The sequence below is a fragment of the Hippopotamus amphibius genome, chromosome 9 (assembly GCF_030028045.1).
Source record: "Hippopotamus amphibius kiboko isolate mHipAmp2 chromosome 9, mHipAmp2.hap2, whole genome shotgun sequence".
Classification (NCBI taxonomy): Eukaryota; Metazoa; Chordata; class Mammalia; order Artiodactyla; family Hippopotamidae; genus Hippopotamus; species Hippopotamus amphibius.
In genome coordinates this window covers 49,699,897-49,716,967 of record NC_080194.1, presented here as the reverse complement: position 1 = coordinate 49,716,967, position 17,071 = coordinate 49,699,897, and the positions used below count along the sequence as shown (strand labels likewise).

Genomic DNA, 17,071 nt, shown 5'->3' with positions numbered 1-17,071 from the left:
TTGGTTAGCTTCACACTGGTTCGTTCTACAATAGAGGAACCAGTGGCACAGTCTACACCACTTCAGTCACTTTTGATCTGCTCTTTGTTCTGTATTGTTGGACTCCATTTTTCTGGAAGGTTGCATGGCAAAAATGATAGATAATGCTAGTGAAGAGAGGAAGAGGATGCCTGTATTATACTGTTTCTCTTAATTGTTGGACTTGCTTGTTTTGGTATTAGCTTAGTTGAGTAGGAGATTTACTGGAAGGACATTAGAATGCCTTATGGAATCCAGGAAACTATTGAACAATCAGGCCCTGGGAAAGGAAAGCATTACAGAATTTCTGGGATCTTTAGCCACAGAAATTTGTGGATTTTTCCTATAGACTCTCACCATGAACAAGACTCAGCTCAGAAGTCCCAGTCTCTGGGTTCATTGTTTATGGTGAGTGGTGGGATACATGTGCACAGTGACTTGCTTTGTTTGGAATTATATCCTCAAGGTTAAACAGTGCCTGGAACATGGTAAACACTCAGTAAATATTATTGAATAAATGAGTGAAATCACAGTCCCCCTGGAGAATGTACCTAAAGGGCCTTGCCTAAGGTGGGTGTCTGCCCTTGCTCCAGACAACCATGGCAGGAGGTGGGATAGTATACACTTGCTGCCCAAAGTCCACTGTGGGTCAATGGCACTTCTCAGAGAATAAGAACTGTCAGGGAAAGTGGCCACCATCCTGAAGGTGACTGTTATTTGTGTTTATCCCTAAAAAGACTGATAAGAAATCAACGGTTCTGGAAAACTGACATTTACAATCAGGGAAGATGACAAAGTTTTGTCTCTTTTTACATACTACATCTAAACTTGATATTCCAATTAGCACATTTCAGTGAATTAAAATGTCATCTATTACAGAACGAACCATCTCTTTGTGTGCTATTAAAGAAGAAAATATGGTCAAGAAGCAGAATCTAACAGGGGATCCTGACGTAAAGCTGGGACACCCAATGGCTGCTTTTTCAGTGCAAGTATAAAAGAGAAATAAACCTGCTATACCAACAATGCAGCAGGGCACATGGCTGCCTCAGTCATAGTACTGGGAGGAAAAGACCATACAACCTGACTATGTGGTCTCCAAGCTGGTACTCCTATGGATTTGCTGACTGAATTCACATGAACAGTGTGGTCTAAACAACTCTGAGCAAATGATTTAATAGTGATCTCAAGTTGATAGGGCTCCATGTGATTGGCAAAAGCAAACCCAGATCTTCTCCTGGAGAACTGCCAGCCCCAATTGCAAGATGTCATATTATTTTTTGCAGTGTTAATATATAAACATGTATGTTTAACAATATGTGAAATTGGTAATGTGCTCCAGCTTCCTACATTTTTACATTGTCATGATGGATCAAATTTGTATTTCATCCTGTAACCATAGTTAACTCCCATTTCCACTTGAGACCTCTTCATATACTCCAGGCTGTGTCTGATATGTTTCACCTATCAGCTGTGTTAGGTCTTCAGAAATTCATTGAAATTCCTTGTCCATGGAGAGACCTCCCCCTATTCTGTTTTATTGACTTACTACCTCTTAAACGGAAACTCAGAGGGGAGTGAGACAAATTCATGGGCTCAGGCCTCTATCTTAATCTGAAGTTGGAAATTAAAATTAGAAAGATAACAATAAAAGTAATTGACAAAATACAGACAAGTTTTGTGAACTTCTATAAATATACAGCTTCTTGGCTTTGGCGTACCGTTGGTTTTATTCCTTAAAATATGACAATCCTTTCCTCAAGTAAGTGTCGAAAACAGACAAAGCCACATCAATCCTTTATGGTTTTCCTTTCCCACGGGATGGCACAGGATTAGCAGATGGTAGGGATGAAAAAAAGATAAAAAGGGACATGAGCATAATGCAATGAAACAAGAGTTTATTTTCTTTAACTCCATGGATCTCAATTGGGGGCTGTTTGCCCCTTAGGGGTCATTTGGCAAAGTCTGAAAGCATCTTTGGTTGCCATGACTGAGGATGTTTTACTGGCATCAGTGGGAAGAGGCCAGGGGATGCTGCTGAGCATCCTATAACTCACAGAATAGCCTCTAACAAAGAATTACTCGGTTGACTGTTCTAATAGTGCTGAGGGTAAGAACATCTATCCTTGCACAACAATGGGAATATACTTAATACTGAAGTACTGTGTACTGAACTGTACACTTAAAAATGGATAAGATGGTACATTTTATGTTATATGTATTTTACCACACACACACACAAAGAACATGGGTCCTTATTTTCTAGGCAAAATTTCTATTTAGAATTCAGGTTTATGCTTTGTGGATAGGAATAAGAAAATTCAGCTTCTATGCTCAGTTAGAGCTTAACTTCATATGGTTAAGATTGGAGTATGTGGTGAGATACATACCAAGCCATATATCAGATACCATAGGGTAGCCAGTCAAACTAGTGTGTCTGGAATTTGCAAACAACAGACTTAAACTGACTCTGGCTAACATAAGCAAAAGACAAAAAATTTATTGGAAGGCAATGCAGTCAGCTGCAAAACCTGGAAGAGAAGCCTTGTACCTAAGCTATTTGTAGGACAGGACCCAAGGCAGCTTCAGAGGTTTATCTGGGTGCAGGAATGAATAGGCAGTGTCTCCAAAACCCACTGCCAGGGTGAATCAGCCTCTGGTGTTTTCAGGGGAGTGTCCTAGGCCATACTGGGGTCCTGTACTCCCTTCTCAGCCCTGGCAGCCTGTGGCATACAAGTAATGTCTCACTAAGACAATATACAAAGGGGAAAGACAGTCCCTATCTCCAAAAGTAGGGTGAAGGGATGCTGGGGAGGTAAAAACAATTAACTTCCATTTCAGCTGCGAGATAGATACGACCTTCTGCTGCCCAAACCAAAATGCAAACAGGCAACAAATAAACAAAATGCTTTAATCACAGGACACATTTTTTTTAACTGTGAAATTTATGAAAATCATTTAACCTCTCTTGATCTGTTTTATCATCTACAAAATGAGGAACTTAAATTGAATGACTTCTATCTTCCACTTCATTTTTATTATAGACCTATTCCCTTATGTTTTAAAAGAGTCTTTGAATATATACCTCATTTTGTCTAGGTTGTAGAATCCCCCCTTATTTTATCTGTCCCTGGAATGGCTTCCTAATGGTTTTGGTGGTATTTCTGAGTTTTGGATTATTGATCCATTTTGGGTGAAAAAAATCTTTACATGAAATTAAAAAAAAAATGAATGCATCTTTTCAGGGTGCTTATGTGTGGCATAATTTGTATCAGTAAGAAAGTAAATTCCAATTATTCACCCCTCTATTTGTAGAGAAAACTACGCATGGGTGTAGGAAGTGTGGAGGAGGAATGGCTGAAATGGGAAAGGCTTTGCCTACTCTGTGTCCTGCTAAAGTGTTAAGCACTGCATAGTGTTTTCCCCACAGAAACACACTAGTCTCTGTGCACAGAAAGGGAGAGCTACTTGAACCTCAGGAAATGAGTTTCTGAGGGAAGCCAGAAAGACTGGGGTTTAGAGTTTCTGAGGATTAGGGAGAGATGTGGTAGGAGGTTGGAGCCTGCAGAGGTAGGTGGCCAGTGGAAAATTCCTGATGCTGGGATGGGTAAAAGACGTGAAAGATGCGGGTAATATCCAACTTGAGTTTTGTTCAATTTCATTGTCCTTGTGCAGTGTAAAATTTCACTGTTGATGCAAATCTTTAGCAATGTCAACAATCTCACAAGAGCTTGTGGGACTGTTTTGGCGAAAGTAAAAGAGAAGAGGCTGAGATTGATATCTGGGTTGTTATAGGGAGGAGGAAAGGGAACACAGAGTAGCTGTAGTGGGAGAAATGCAGTGAAGTCAGGTCAGGGGCAGAAACGTGACTATGAGAATGTATATCCTTGGGAACTCACACACCTTTTGTGGGAAGAATGGGACTTCCCAGAATACTCAGAGTGAGAGCTTGGACCAAAGGATGAGGGGAACTTATTGTACCTTTGGGCTACACTATCTTGGGTTATACTATAGTATACTGTACTATACTATACCTTTTACTCATGTGGTGATAGGGTGAGGTGCAGCTGAGGACACAAAATAATGTGGTGGGGTTATTTAATTTTTTTTTTTTTTGGTGTTAGTCTTTGATTTCATTGTATAGCATGACTTCTCTTGCCACAAAAACAGTACTTCCAAATAGAAATCATTTTACCATGGGATAAAAATTTTATTTATCTATGTGTTCGACATTTATTGGCATCCACCAAGTGCATGTGGCTTGAGGAGAGTCAGGTGAGTAAGACATAGTAATGTCACAAAGGAGTTTATCCCAAGAGGGAGAGAAAGACATATAAAAACCAACCACAATACAAGGATGGAGGCAGTAAGTGTTTAATGGACTGTAGGAACAGTGTTTATTAATTCTGGTTGGGAACCACTACGTAGAATCTAATGAATGAATATGTGTTCTCCTTGAAGTTTCTAATTATTGCTTGAATCATCTCTCTTTCCTGTTAAGACACAAAATAAGAACATTCTGACAATGTATAAAACATATTAAAAAAATCCTAAGACTATAAAAACACAAGAAATGGCGCAGTACGTATAGTCCATCATTCACCCAGCCCAGTCTTCTGTGCCTAGGACAAAGATTCAGAAGAACAACCTCCAAAGGCTAAAAAGGTATAGAGTGTAGGCCCTGGGTGATCAGATATCTTTGTACCCTGTCTTTGCACTCTGTCATTTTACCAGCTGTGTGATCTTGGATAAGTTATTACTTAGCCTCTCTTCATGTTAGATTACCAATTTGTAAAATGAGGGCAGTAACAACTCACTGGATTGTTGAATTAAATAAGCTGTTGCACATGAAATGCCTGGTACCCTCTAAAAACTTGATGCATTTTAGCTATTATTTTTATTATTCTGAAAAGAACATAGGGAATTTTACATCCATGAGTTTAATCACATTCTTTTGAATTTATATTTTCTGCTCACATCACTTCTTGGATTAATGAACTCCCTACATTTAAAACCTATGTAATTAAATCTTACTTTCATTTGTCCAGAAGCTACCTCTTTCCAGCTTTGACCAGAGGCACCTCACTGTCTAATACTTAAGGATTTAATGCACCAGTCCATCTGTTTATGTTAAATCGAATCAGCCTGCCTCAGAATCTTTTTCAGTCTCTTTCTAATTTTCTTAAGGTTCAAAGATAGTTATGCACGGCATAGAGTATCCTGTGAGTTCTGTGGTTTTATGTCAGGGGATGTACTATCTTCTGTTTTGTTGGTGATTGTGCAACAAAACTGGACAATACCAACAATTGTCAGTGTTTCGTGAACTTTTTTGGACAACAGCAGCTCCTTAAGTCAGAACTTTGAAGTATAGTTAACGGTATTTTCCAAAATATGTTCTCTGAAATGCTATTCTGAGAGGGCTCAATGGGTGTACCACAAAAAGGATTATAATTTAGGAAGCACTGTTAAATGAGAGTTTGTTAGGTCCTCTTTAACATCCTGTGCACCTGAAATAGAGTAGGTAGTGGTTTTTGAACTTGTTTCTCCAAAGGATCTTTTTTTGGGGAATTGTCTGGTAGGACCAGTGTTCTGGGAACACAGTTTGGGAGATGCAGATTGATAATAAGTTATAGGTTCAACTGATAGCTTAAATCCATTATCCTACGGGAGTAATTCCCCCTGAGGATATTACATTATTTATTATGTGGAAGCACTTTCATTGCTCTTCTGAACATTCAAAGACTCTTAGATGCTCTTTTTGCCCTGTATTCTTATTATCCCGATATTTTGCCGGAAAGGTTTAATTATATCTGTATACTTAAAGATATCATTCTGCCTGTATTCTCTTTTCCAAATTGCTTTTAAAAGCATATGAAGTAGTGATAGGCTGAAATATGTAGTAGAAAGAGTGCGAAATCATGCAGCCCTGGCTTGGAATCTTTGTTCAAGAACTCAGCAGGCTCTTGTCCTTGAATGATGTATTTAGCTATTTCAATTCTTACTTGTCTGATCTTCATCTAGAGACATGGCTTTTTATCCTTGTCCTTCGATTCCTTTCTCACCTTACTCTTTCTGACTTGATCAAGCAAATACAAATCAGTTTATTCTTTTAAATTGAATTTGGAACGATTAAAACAAAAAAGTGTAGATTGGGACATGGGATATTTATACACGTCATGACCAGCAATTATAAGAAGTCACTGTCGATGGTTAACCCTTTTCCCCATGCATATATGAAGGCAGGAAAAATTGGGTCACTTTTAATCACCTAGGGCCAAATCCTTTGGAGTGAAAGCTATGGAGGAAGGTGTTATATTCCTCAGTCCATCCCTATGGGAGGAGACTCCCCTAAAGTATTTGAACTGAGCAAGAAAGAAGAGTGAGTGGCAGCTTAAAAAAAAAAAGAAAAAAACAAACCCTTGATAGTGTCATTTTCACAATTTCACCAAATGGTACTATATTACTGAAAACTTAAAATCTTAATCAGGTATAAAATAGCCTGATTAAATTTCAAGAATCTAACATCTCAAATTTCTCCCCTAATAGGCTTTTAGATATGAAAGTTTCAGTGTGTTTTTCCAACTAAATACCTATTTCCCAGTCTTTCTCGTTCAATGTTTCCTTATGGAAATATGGAAATCAATATTACCATATAATTTCTGAATTCCGTTGATATCATCCTGTGAAAGTTTGAAATTCTTGGACTCTCCTTCTCCATAGGTTGGATACATCACAGCATTAGGATCAGACGAATGATCCAGGCCCAAGGAATGGCCGAGTTCATGAGCTGCAACATACAGGAAGATAATTCCTGCAACCAAAGAGAGACATATAGTAACTGTAAAAATAACTATATACATAAAATAAAATGAAAATAGACAATAATAAAAAATAAAATAACTATAAAATACCTAACTCTTTAAATCCTCCATAGTTTGCTTATTTGTTTCCAGGCCTTCTCAAGGAGGGAGGGTTTAGAAGAGGAATCAGAATAGTAGTGCTTAAATCTCATCACCATTTCTGTTTTTTTTTTTTTTTTTTTAAAAAAAACCATAATGTTTTCTGCCTATTTGCTTCTTATATAATCACTCAGATAGCAGTATTCAGTAGTAGAAAGCAGAGGCTTATAAATATAAAGAGCTTTTTTTTTTTTAAGCTCTTTGTTGGAGTATAATTGCTTTACACTCTTGTACCAGGTTTTGAGGTACACCAAAGTGAATCAGCTGTATTTATACATATATGCCCATATCCCCTCCCTCCCACAACTACCTCCCACCCTCCCTGTCCTGGCTTTCCAAGGTATCACTCATCGTCGAGTTGATCTCCCTTTGTTATATAGCAACTTCCTACTAGCTATTTTACAGTTGGTAGTGTAAATATGTCTATGCTGCTCTCTCACTTCGTCCCAGCTTCCCCTTTGTCCCCCACCTCCCCAACCCCGTATGCTCCAGTCCATTCTCTGCATCTGCATCTTTATTCTTGCCCTGTCACTGGGTTCATCAGTACCATTTTTTTTTTTTTTTTTTTTTAGATTCTGTATATATGAGTTAGCATACGGTATTTGTTTTTCTCTTTCTGGCTTCACTCTGTATGACAGACTCTAGGTCTATCCATTTCATTACATATAGCTTCATTTCATTCCTTTTTATGGCTAATATTCCATTGTATATACATGCCACATCTTCTTTATCCATTCATCTGTTGATGGGCATTTAGGTTGCTTCCATGTCCTGGCTATTGTAAATAGTGCTGCAATGAACATTATGGTACATGTTTCTTTTTGGATTATGGTTTTCTCTGGGTATATGCCCAGGAGTGGGATTGCTGGATCATATGGTAGTTCTATTTGTAGTTTTTTAAGGAACCTCCAAATTGTTTTCCATAGTGGCTGTACCAACTTACATTCCCACCAACAGTGCAGGAGAGTTCCCTTTTCTCCACACCCTCTCCAACATTTATTGTTTCAAGATTTTTTGAGGATGGCCATTCTGACTGGTGTGAGATGATACCTCATTGTGGCGTTGACTTGCATTTCTCTAATGATTAGTGATGTTGAGCATCTTTTCATGTGTGTGTTGGCCATCTTTATGTCTTCTTTGGAGAAATGTCTATTTAGGTCTTCTGCCCATTTGTGGATTGGGTTATTTGCTTTTTTGGTATTAAGCTGCATGAGCTGCTTGCATATTTTGGAGATTAATCCTCTCTCTGTTGCTTTGTTGGCAAATATTTTCTCCCATTCTGAGGGTTGTCTTCTTGTCTTGTTTATGGTTCTTTCACTGTGCAAAAGCTTTTAAGTTTCATTAGGTCCCATTTGTTTATTCTTGATTTTGTTCCCATTATTCTAGGAGGTGGGTCAAAAAGGATCTTGCTTTGATGTATGTCATAGAATGTTCTGCCTATGTTTTCCTCTAAGAGTTTTATAGTGTCTGGCCTTACATGTAGGTCTTTAATCCATCTGGAGTTTATTTTTGTGTATGGTGTTAGGAAGTGTTCTAATTTCATTCTTTTACATGTTGCTGTCCAATTTTCCCAGCACCACTTATTGAAGAGGCTGTCTTTTTTCCATTGTATATTCTTGCCTCCTTTGTCAAAGATAAGGTGCCCATATGTGCTTGGGTTTACCTCTGGGTTCTCTATTCTATTCCATTGATCTTCCTTTCTATTTTTGTTCCAGTCCCATACTGTCTTGATCACTGTGGTCTTGTAGTATAGTTTGAAGTCAGGAAGCCTAATTCCACCAACTCCATCTTTCCTTCTCAAGATTTCTTTGGCTATTCGGGGTCTTTTGCATTTCCATACAAATCATAAGATTTCTTGTTCTAGTTCTGTGAAAAATGCCATCGGTAATTTCATAGGGATTGCGTTGAATCTGTAAATTGCTTTGGGTAGTATAGTCATTTTCACAATGTTGATTCTTCCAATCCAAGAACATGGTATGTCTCTCCATCTGTTTGTATCATCTTTGATTTCTTTCATCCGTGTCTTATAGTTTTCTGCATACAGGAAAGACCTGTTTTTTTTTAAAAGAACTTTTATTGAGATATAATTGACATGCAATAAACCGCATATATTTAAAGTGTACAATTTGATTTTTTTTTTCTTATTAGGAATGTATACTTGGCAATCCCAATCTCCCAAAAAGACCTGGGTCTGAAACCCAGCTCTGCTACTTACCAGCAGGACAACTCTGGACAAACTAACGGGTATTGCTGAGTCTCAGGTCCTCATGTGTTAAATGGAAGTAATAATTCCTACCTTGTAGATTTGTCATAATAACCTGAGTTTCCCCATATCTGGAAAATAATGGTTGTTCAATAAATGATACTGACTTTGAATAGCAGGAGAGAGAAAGTTGGCTTTGAGAAAGCACGATTGTAAGGCAGGAACTCCAGGCGATGTTGGGATTTGCTTTTGATTTGTTAACGTGTCTTATATATATGCTCTCTCTCCCTCAGACTCATAGAAAGGCTTTGCAAATAAGGGGTAAGGTGTGAGTGTGTGAGTTTGAGTGGTCAGAGTTCCAACTGTAGTGCATTAGATTGAAGGAAGCTGTGCTTAGCCTACCTTGAGTGGCAAGAAGGAAGAATGAAAAAGATATGCAAGATGTGAAATGGAAGCAGTGTCAAAATTTTCTATAGGTTAGATTTCACAGCAAGGTATCACTATGGTGGTGAATTCCCAGTGCCAAACCCAAGTGCTCATTTCACCTTCAGGGCCAGTTAGTAACCAAGTTATTTTTGAAGCATTGTCTCCAATTAGGATTATTTATCTGGAGCTTCTCTTCATTAGTGTTCTGTTTTGTCTACAGTCTTCTACTTTGTAAAGTGATAAATACAATGGGCTGGATTATGGTGTGGGTTTTTTCAAACAATAGTGGATAATATCAGAATTGTATATAATTCTCAAATATCATAGTCTTTGCTCTTCTTTCTCCTTCAATTAAAAAACTTATTTTGGGGATATATACAAAAGTTCTAATTTACTGAATTAGTAATATATTCAAAGCACTGTGCTAAGCACTACATCAGCGTTACATCATTTAATTAAAATAACAATCCTGTTAGGAGGGAATTACTTACAGTCCCATTTCATAGATGAGGAAACTGAGGCTCAGAGAGGTTAAATAACTTGCCCAAAGACACGCAGTGAGTAATTGGTAGAGGGACAGTGTTGAACCCAACTTTGCTTGACTCTGTCGCCTGAGCATCTGGAGCATTATAATCATATTAAATGCAATAATACATTTAAAGCACATAGTACAGAGGTTGGCAGTTAGCAAGGGCTCAATAACTATTATTAATCAAAGCAATTCTCAAATTAAAGATAGTTAAGATATAAGAAGTTCAGGATTTTAAAAAGGGTGTATAACGGAAGACATATGGGATGCTGTACCTATACTGCTACCATCAGTCCAGCGTTCATCCTCATCAAAGTGAGCATCTCCACCCAGGCCTAGCCCAGGTGCAAAGGCATGAGCCAGTGTGTTTCCTGGTCCATCAAATGGGTAGGGGTCTCCGTGAGCTGAAAGAAAAAAGGGTGATTGCTTTTAGTGATTGAATTTATCTCCAGTTGTTTCATCTTTTAGTTTACAGTATATGATTATTGAGGTTGGAAAGATCAGCCCAAGCAGTCAGCTGAGCAAACAGGGTGGTCTGAGTGTTTGTTGCAGGAACTTTTTCTTTCATGGAACTGCTGCTCACCCCTGATAACCACCATATGCTGAAAGCTTACCCATATGGCCTTTAAATACATTCACGTCCTACTTATGATGGCATCTCAGTGTTAAATTTGATCATTTTGCTTTGCTGGATGGAGGCAGTGTGGAGAATGAGTTTCAGTACTGGATTTAGCAGGTAATTGCTTACCATTTAGTATAAGTTTTGTTAAAAACCCAGCTTATTCTTTGTGGGCATAGTAGACAGTCTCTTGAAGAACTGGGCTCAAGGTGTCTTAAAATAGATTTTGATAGTGCTTTTATTTGTGATGCAGAGACATTGATTTTCAAATTGGTGTCAGGCCATATCCAGTTTATCTGGTTCTTGAAAAACATGGAGTGCCGTCATCAGTGCCTTCTGTAAAATTTTCTTCAGTCTTGTTGATATTGTGGTTGAAGCTCAAATTGCAGCTAAATTCACAACACCCAAGAAGCGTAACATTAAAGCAGGCTAAAAAGAGCAACATCTTCCTCTAAATTTGCACCATGAAACACCAGCAATTAATAGCAGTTCATGTATGTGGGTTATATCTCCTTAAGTCCTCTAATATGAAAGTTCTCTATTTTCTACTTTTTACGACATGAAGGGTATTGGCAATAGGCCACAGGAGCTGTTTGCTTCTTGGAGACCACCTAAGGCCTTTGGAATCTGTAACATTTTCTTTTGGTTGAATGTTGATGTTAGTTAAGGTATATTTTAAATTGTCCTATATATATACATATGCAAGGGTGAGTCAAAAATTATCCACGGTCTGGTTATATTAAAACTTCTGTTGGCTGCACTGTCTTATCAGCACTTCCTGTTCAAGGCTACTGTCTCCTCAGTCAGTGCTATTACATCAGTTCATTTGTAACTGTGGTGCAAGCAAAAATGGATGCCCCACTTGTGGTTTGCATGAAAGAAGAGCAGAGTCCAGTGATTTGTTTTTTGTGGTCTGAGGGTGTGCACATCTGCACAGTTCTGCCCACACTGTGGACACTGCAGAAACTTCATGTTGAGGTGTCAAAGCATCCTCCCTATAGTCCTGATCTTGCTCCATCGGACTTTCATCTGCTTGGTCCCCTGAAAGCAGCCCTATGAAGATGAAGATTCACTTCTGATGAAGAAGTGAAGACAGTGGTGCATTTGTGGCTTGCAGTTCAGCCTAAAACATTTTTTAATGAGGGAATATGAAAGCTTGTTGACAGATGGACAAAGTGTATTGAAAAGCAAGGAGATGATGTCAAAAAAATGATATATTTGTCTTTTCTAAAAGTTAATTAAAATAAAGTCTACAGCCAAAGTGCAGATAATTTTTGACTCACACTTGTATATGTGTATCATGATTCATGTTATGAAACAGAGGTTGGCAAACATTTTCTGTAAAGGACCAGATCTGTGGGCTTGAGGATCTATGTCACAATTACTGAAGTCTGCCATTGTAGCCCCAAAGCACTGATAGACAACAGGTAAATGAAGGACCACGGCTGTGTTCTAATAAATATTTATTTACAGATTTGGCTCATGGGCCATAGTTTGCCATCTTCTGCTATAAAAAGTGGCTTTAAGTTAATGGATAAAGTGTAATAACATTGATATCTAAATATCTATATATCTATTTCCATTAATCTTTAATGAGATCTATCTATCATCTATCTATCTATCATCTATCTATATCATTAAAAATTTTAAATCTTGGAAAGAGGAGGGCATGGATATAAACAACAAGCAAAATAGCAACAGGATCAGCCTGCAAGAATCTTCCTTACCTCCTCTTGCAAAGCCAATCATGATATCAGCAATCCCCCATCTAACTCTCTTGAAGCTCAGTGGGATCTCTTTGCTCCACATGCTGAAGGCCTTTGCTACTAATTGATTCACTATGACATGTGGTAAGTCTTCAGTATATGACATGATCCTGGTAGCAAACAGAAAACAATATTTAATCTTTTAGGAAATAGGCTTTATTGTTTCTGCTAAAATGAGCCAAAGCAAAACTAACCTGTAGGTGACTACTTTGGAAGTCCATTTTGGGCGATCTGGGAATAGGGAATATTCTGCAACATCTGGCACACCACATCTGGGCTTCTGCATGATTTCTATAATACGGGAACTTAATGTTCCAGTTATAGGCAGGTGAAAGAATTTTTGCATCTGCTTGATCTTGGCTTCTAAACTATCAGGATCCCTTGTTTTTGAGTCAGATTGGTAAAATCTCTTGAGATAGTCCTATTGGAAAGAGAGTAATTGATCTGTAATTCTTGTTTATTGTCTTCTTTTAGCTTGGAAGTCTGCACATCTTTGCCTGATTCCTGTAGACCCAAATAGTAGTCTGAAGGCAGAATAGTTACATAGTTACCAAATAAAACGAGTGCCTTAATGAGAAGAAAAATTAATATTGGTTTCATTTCATGAGTGAAAGGAAAGAGTCCCTCCATTTTTCTTCTATCTCATTAAATGTTTTGAGGAGAAACACACTGTATACTTTATAACATAGACTTGTTTGCAATAGCCAATCAGGAAGAGCACCCAGCATGCCCTCAAGGGGCACAACTGAGGCCTCCCCTTGGCACCAGAGACCCTATGGGGAGATCCAAAGTCACCCAGCCCTGTCTAAAATTCTCTGGAGATCTGGTCCCCGCTGAGGTTAAAGGTCTTAACATTCTAGTCCTGGGAAAGGATATTATGACACTATTTTGTTTAATATATGTATTCTCCAGGTGAAGAAATTAAAACTCTTAGCAACGAAATGATTTGCCCCGGGGTCATATATTAAGTTAGTAGCAGACTGGTTCTGAATTTCTTGACTGTGAGGCTAGTGGTCTTTCCATGGTTAAATCCTTAGTAAAACCCACTTTGTGAGGCTGCAGGATAAGCAGATCTCTGAGGTGTATTCCATGTACAACTGGGTCCCTGGGAATTTCTTAAAGGACCCTAGTGAATGGGCATGAGGACTGCAGTCCAGCAGCCTAAATAGGAAAAAATAGAAAGTGAATGAAATAACAACAGCAGTAGCCTCCCAAGAACTTTTATTAAGCACTTACTAGTGGCAGGGACTATACCAGGAGCTTTACATATTTATTTAAACCCTATAACCACCCTGTGAAGTAGGGTAAGACATTGTTTTCTTATTTCACTTTTGAAGAATCATGGCTCAGAAGAGTGAAATAACTTGCATGAGGTCACCCCATGAGTAACCAGAGGAGCTGGTATTTGAACTCATGTTCTGATTCCAAAGCCCATTTCGTCAGAAAAATGTATAGTGTTATATAATGTGTGATAATGTCATTGAAATGATTTAAACATTGGCCCACTCATTTGCAGTCTAATTTAGAGTAGGTGGTAATGGTTACCTGTCTGAGAACCCCTTAGGAGTATGCACTTTATGTAAGTAAACTTAGCAATATCGCGCTCTCTCTTCCTGTTGCCAAGGACTGTTTTATTCAATACAACAAACACTTATGTTCACCCATGACAATTAGGAATTAATCCCTGATTTAAAAACAAATAGCTCCTGGGCTTCCCTGGTAGCACAGTGGTTAAAAATCTGCCTTCCAATGCAAGGGAACATGGGTTCGAGCTCTGGTCCGGGAAGATCCCGCATGTTGCGGAGCAACTAAGCCCGTCAGCCACTACTGGGCCTGCTCTCTAGAGCCCACAAGCCACAGCTAATGAGCCCATGCTCCACAACTACTGAAACCCACACACCTAGAGCCCATGCTCTGCAACAAGGGAAGCCACCGCAATGAGAAGCCTGTGCACCACAACGAATAGTAGCCTCTGCTAGTCGCAACTAGAGAAAGCCCACACAACAATGAAGACTCAACGCAGCCAATAAAAATAGAATAAACAAATAAATAAATTTATTAAAAAAACCAAATAGCTCATTTTATCCCTTCCAGAGTGACAGGCTTTACAAAGACACCCTTTGGGAGAAATCTCTCTGCATCCTTAAGATGAATTTTCCTGCCTTCCTTTAAACCTAGAGAACCTCCCTCTGGTTTATTGGCAACCTGTACCCTGGGTAAAGGGACTTGAGACTCTTGCAAGTGTACTCCTTCTGTAGAGTCCATTAGGTGGAACCATATGAAATTGCTCTTTTGGAGACAAAAAACCTGTCAAATATTGGTAATTTCATATGGTTCAATCCAATGCATTATGGGGACTTTTAAAAAGTCAAAGTTAGTGTGAAATAAAACTCAACTTTTCTTATCCTCAGAGCTTAAATTTATAAACAATACTTAGGAGTAGATGTCCCATTATTTTACCAAGTAATAACTACTTACACTTACTAGGCTACTCATTAAGTAGTGTAGTGGAGACACATGATTTTTGAACCAGAACTTGTCCTTGACTCTTATCTCTACAATAAGCAAGTATGTGAATCAACTTTGCTTTAGTTTCTTCTCTCTCCCAGGATAGAGCTAAGGATTCAACGACACAATGTATATGAAGTACTTTATAATCTGTAATTGTTACATACATGATAGTGGGTATTTTTACCACTTCCTTTATTAGCTAGAATAATCCTGTGAGGTATAAAACACAATAGTATTACCTCCATGGGATAGATGAGAAAACAAAGTTAGAAGTTCATGCCTTGCCCGTCATCATTGGCTTGTCAGCGGCAGGGCTGCAACTTCTATCCTCATTTTCTGTTTTTGATCACAAGCAGTTCTCATCTTAAGAGGCAACACTTTGCTCTTTATCACAAGCAGTTCTCATCTTAAGAGGCAACACTTTGCTCTTTATCACAAGTAGTTCTCATCTTGAGGCAACACTGCTCTTTACAAGAAAAATCTCGTTACAATAAATAATAGTAGCAATAACAACTTCAATTTACTGAATATGTCTCAGGTACTCTAAGTGCTTCACAACACCCCCATTTGGTTGATATCATTATATTCTCCAACTTCCAAATTGGAAAACTGAAGCTCTGAGAAGTTTAATCACATTCCTGCGTTCATCTGCGCCGTTGAGTGGAGGCGGTGGAATGTGAATTCACTTTGGGCAGGCTCCAAAGCTTGCTCTTAATAGCTACTTGATTAAAGTGTATACTGCCTTTATAATCAGAAAAGTTATTAAAAACATTCTTCCTAATGCTGATGGTCAGCCTGTGGAGGCCCAGGTGAGTGGGCCAGTGACATACCTGAGCCTGTTCCCACTGCTGCTCACTCATGCCTTCTGCCTCCCAGGGAAGCGGCAGGGCCAGGCTGCCAGCCAGCGGACACACAGCGCACAGCATGGTCAGCTGCATAGCTGCTGTCCAGAGATGATTGTTCTCGGACTTACGGTTGGTTTGGTGTTTTGTGCCAGAGGCTGGAGAAATTTATATAGATTCTCAGCCTTGAATGTGGAAATAGGTGACTCATTTGAGTGTTTTCTTTCTTTTTAGTGTCTACAGAACTTTGAAGGTGTTATCTTTTATTAATGACAACGAGGAATTATTCTGTCCTTACTAGCAGGAAGCACACAATGTATTTGTCTTTCAAAGGATTTTTTTCCACTTGTCTTCTGTATAAATTTTACCCATGAGAAAACATATTTTATTTGCCAGAAACAAATTGCTACTTAGACTTGTCTTCTCACTTTAAAAATTTGGGGAGGATTATCCAGGACATATTGTATCTTAAAATAATTTTTTAAAAATTTGAAATGCATAGAAAAGTACATAAAAGTTACCAATACTCAAATCACTATTAAGCAACATTTTATAACAGTCTCGAAAGTCATAGAGGGAATGATGGCAGGAGTGGCAGGTGGAAATGCTCTGCTGTGATTGGGTCAGTGGCCGCTGTAGAGCCTGTGCTCCATTCTCTCATCTTCCAGGTACCTTAGTGGAGCCCTGAGAATTCCCTCTTCAAGTCTCCCTTTAATCAGATTATTTCTTTTGTTAGTGGTCAACATCACTTGAATTCCATGAGAAAATATTAAATGAACAAAAACCTTCAGGCATGGGCTTACATGTTCACCTCCCATACTCATCATGCTTTACCTTCTGTAGTTCCAGATTTCTCCAAAGCTGGCCTTCAACTTGGAAATCACTTTCTCCAGTCTTTCTCGTCCAATCACCCTGACTCTGGCTGCTAACCAGCCACCACTTGAACTAGTCTGGTCCTCAGTACATAATGGTTATTCTGCTTATAGCAATTAAAGACCCATGACCTACAGATTCTAGTCCATTTACTTCATTTTTCCTGAAGATGAAACTGAAGCCAAGATGATAGTTTCACTTATTTCTCCAAGGTCACATAGCCAGTTAATAGTAGTCCAGACTCCCAGTCCAGTGCCTTCTGTGTCACATCACATTACCTATTCATTTAGTCATTATATAGACTACACAGACAGCAAATGGCTTT

The 17,071-nt window shown here is 38.6% G+C and overlaps 1 protein-coding gene across 1 annotated transcript in view; it reads right to left on the bottom strand.

Moving 5' to 3' along the window:
• The window catches only part of MMP7 (matrix metallopeptidase 7), a 47,176-nt gene extending 31,207 nt beyond the window's left edge, over positions 1–15,969 (bottom strand). The window contains exons 1-5 of the mRNA XM_057749412.1: positions 15,862–15,969; positions 12,715–12,941; positions 12,482–12,630; positions 10,411–10,539; positions 6,668–6,829 (exon numbers count right to left, since the gene is read on the bottom strand). Coding sequence (XP_057605395.1) covers positions 6,668–6,829; positions 10,411–10,539; positions 12,482–12,630; positions 12,715–12,941; positions 15,862–15,969 — 775 coding nt within the window. The remainder of the gene's footprint in view (positions 1–6,667; positions 6,830–10,410; positions 10,540–12,481; positions 12,631–12,714; positions 12,942–15,861) is intronic.
• Positions 15,970–17,071: the final 1,102 nt, after the last annotated feature.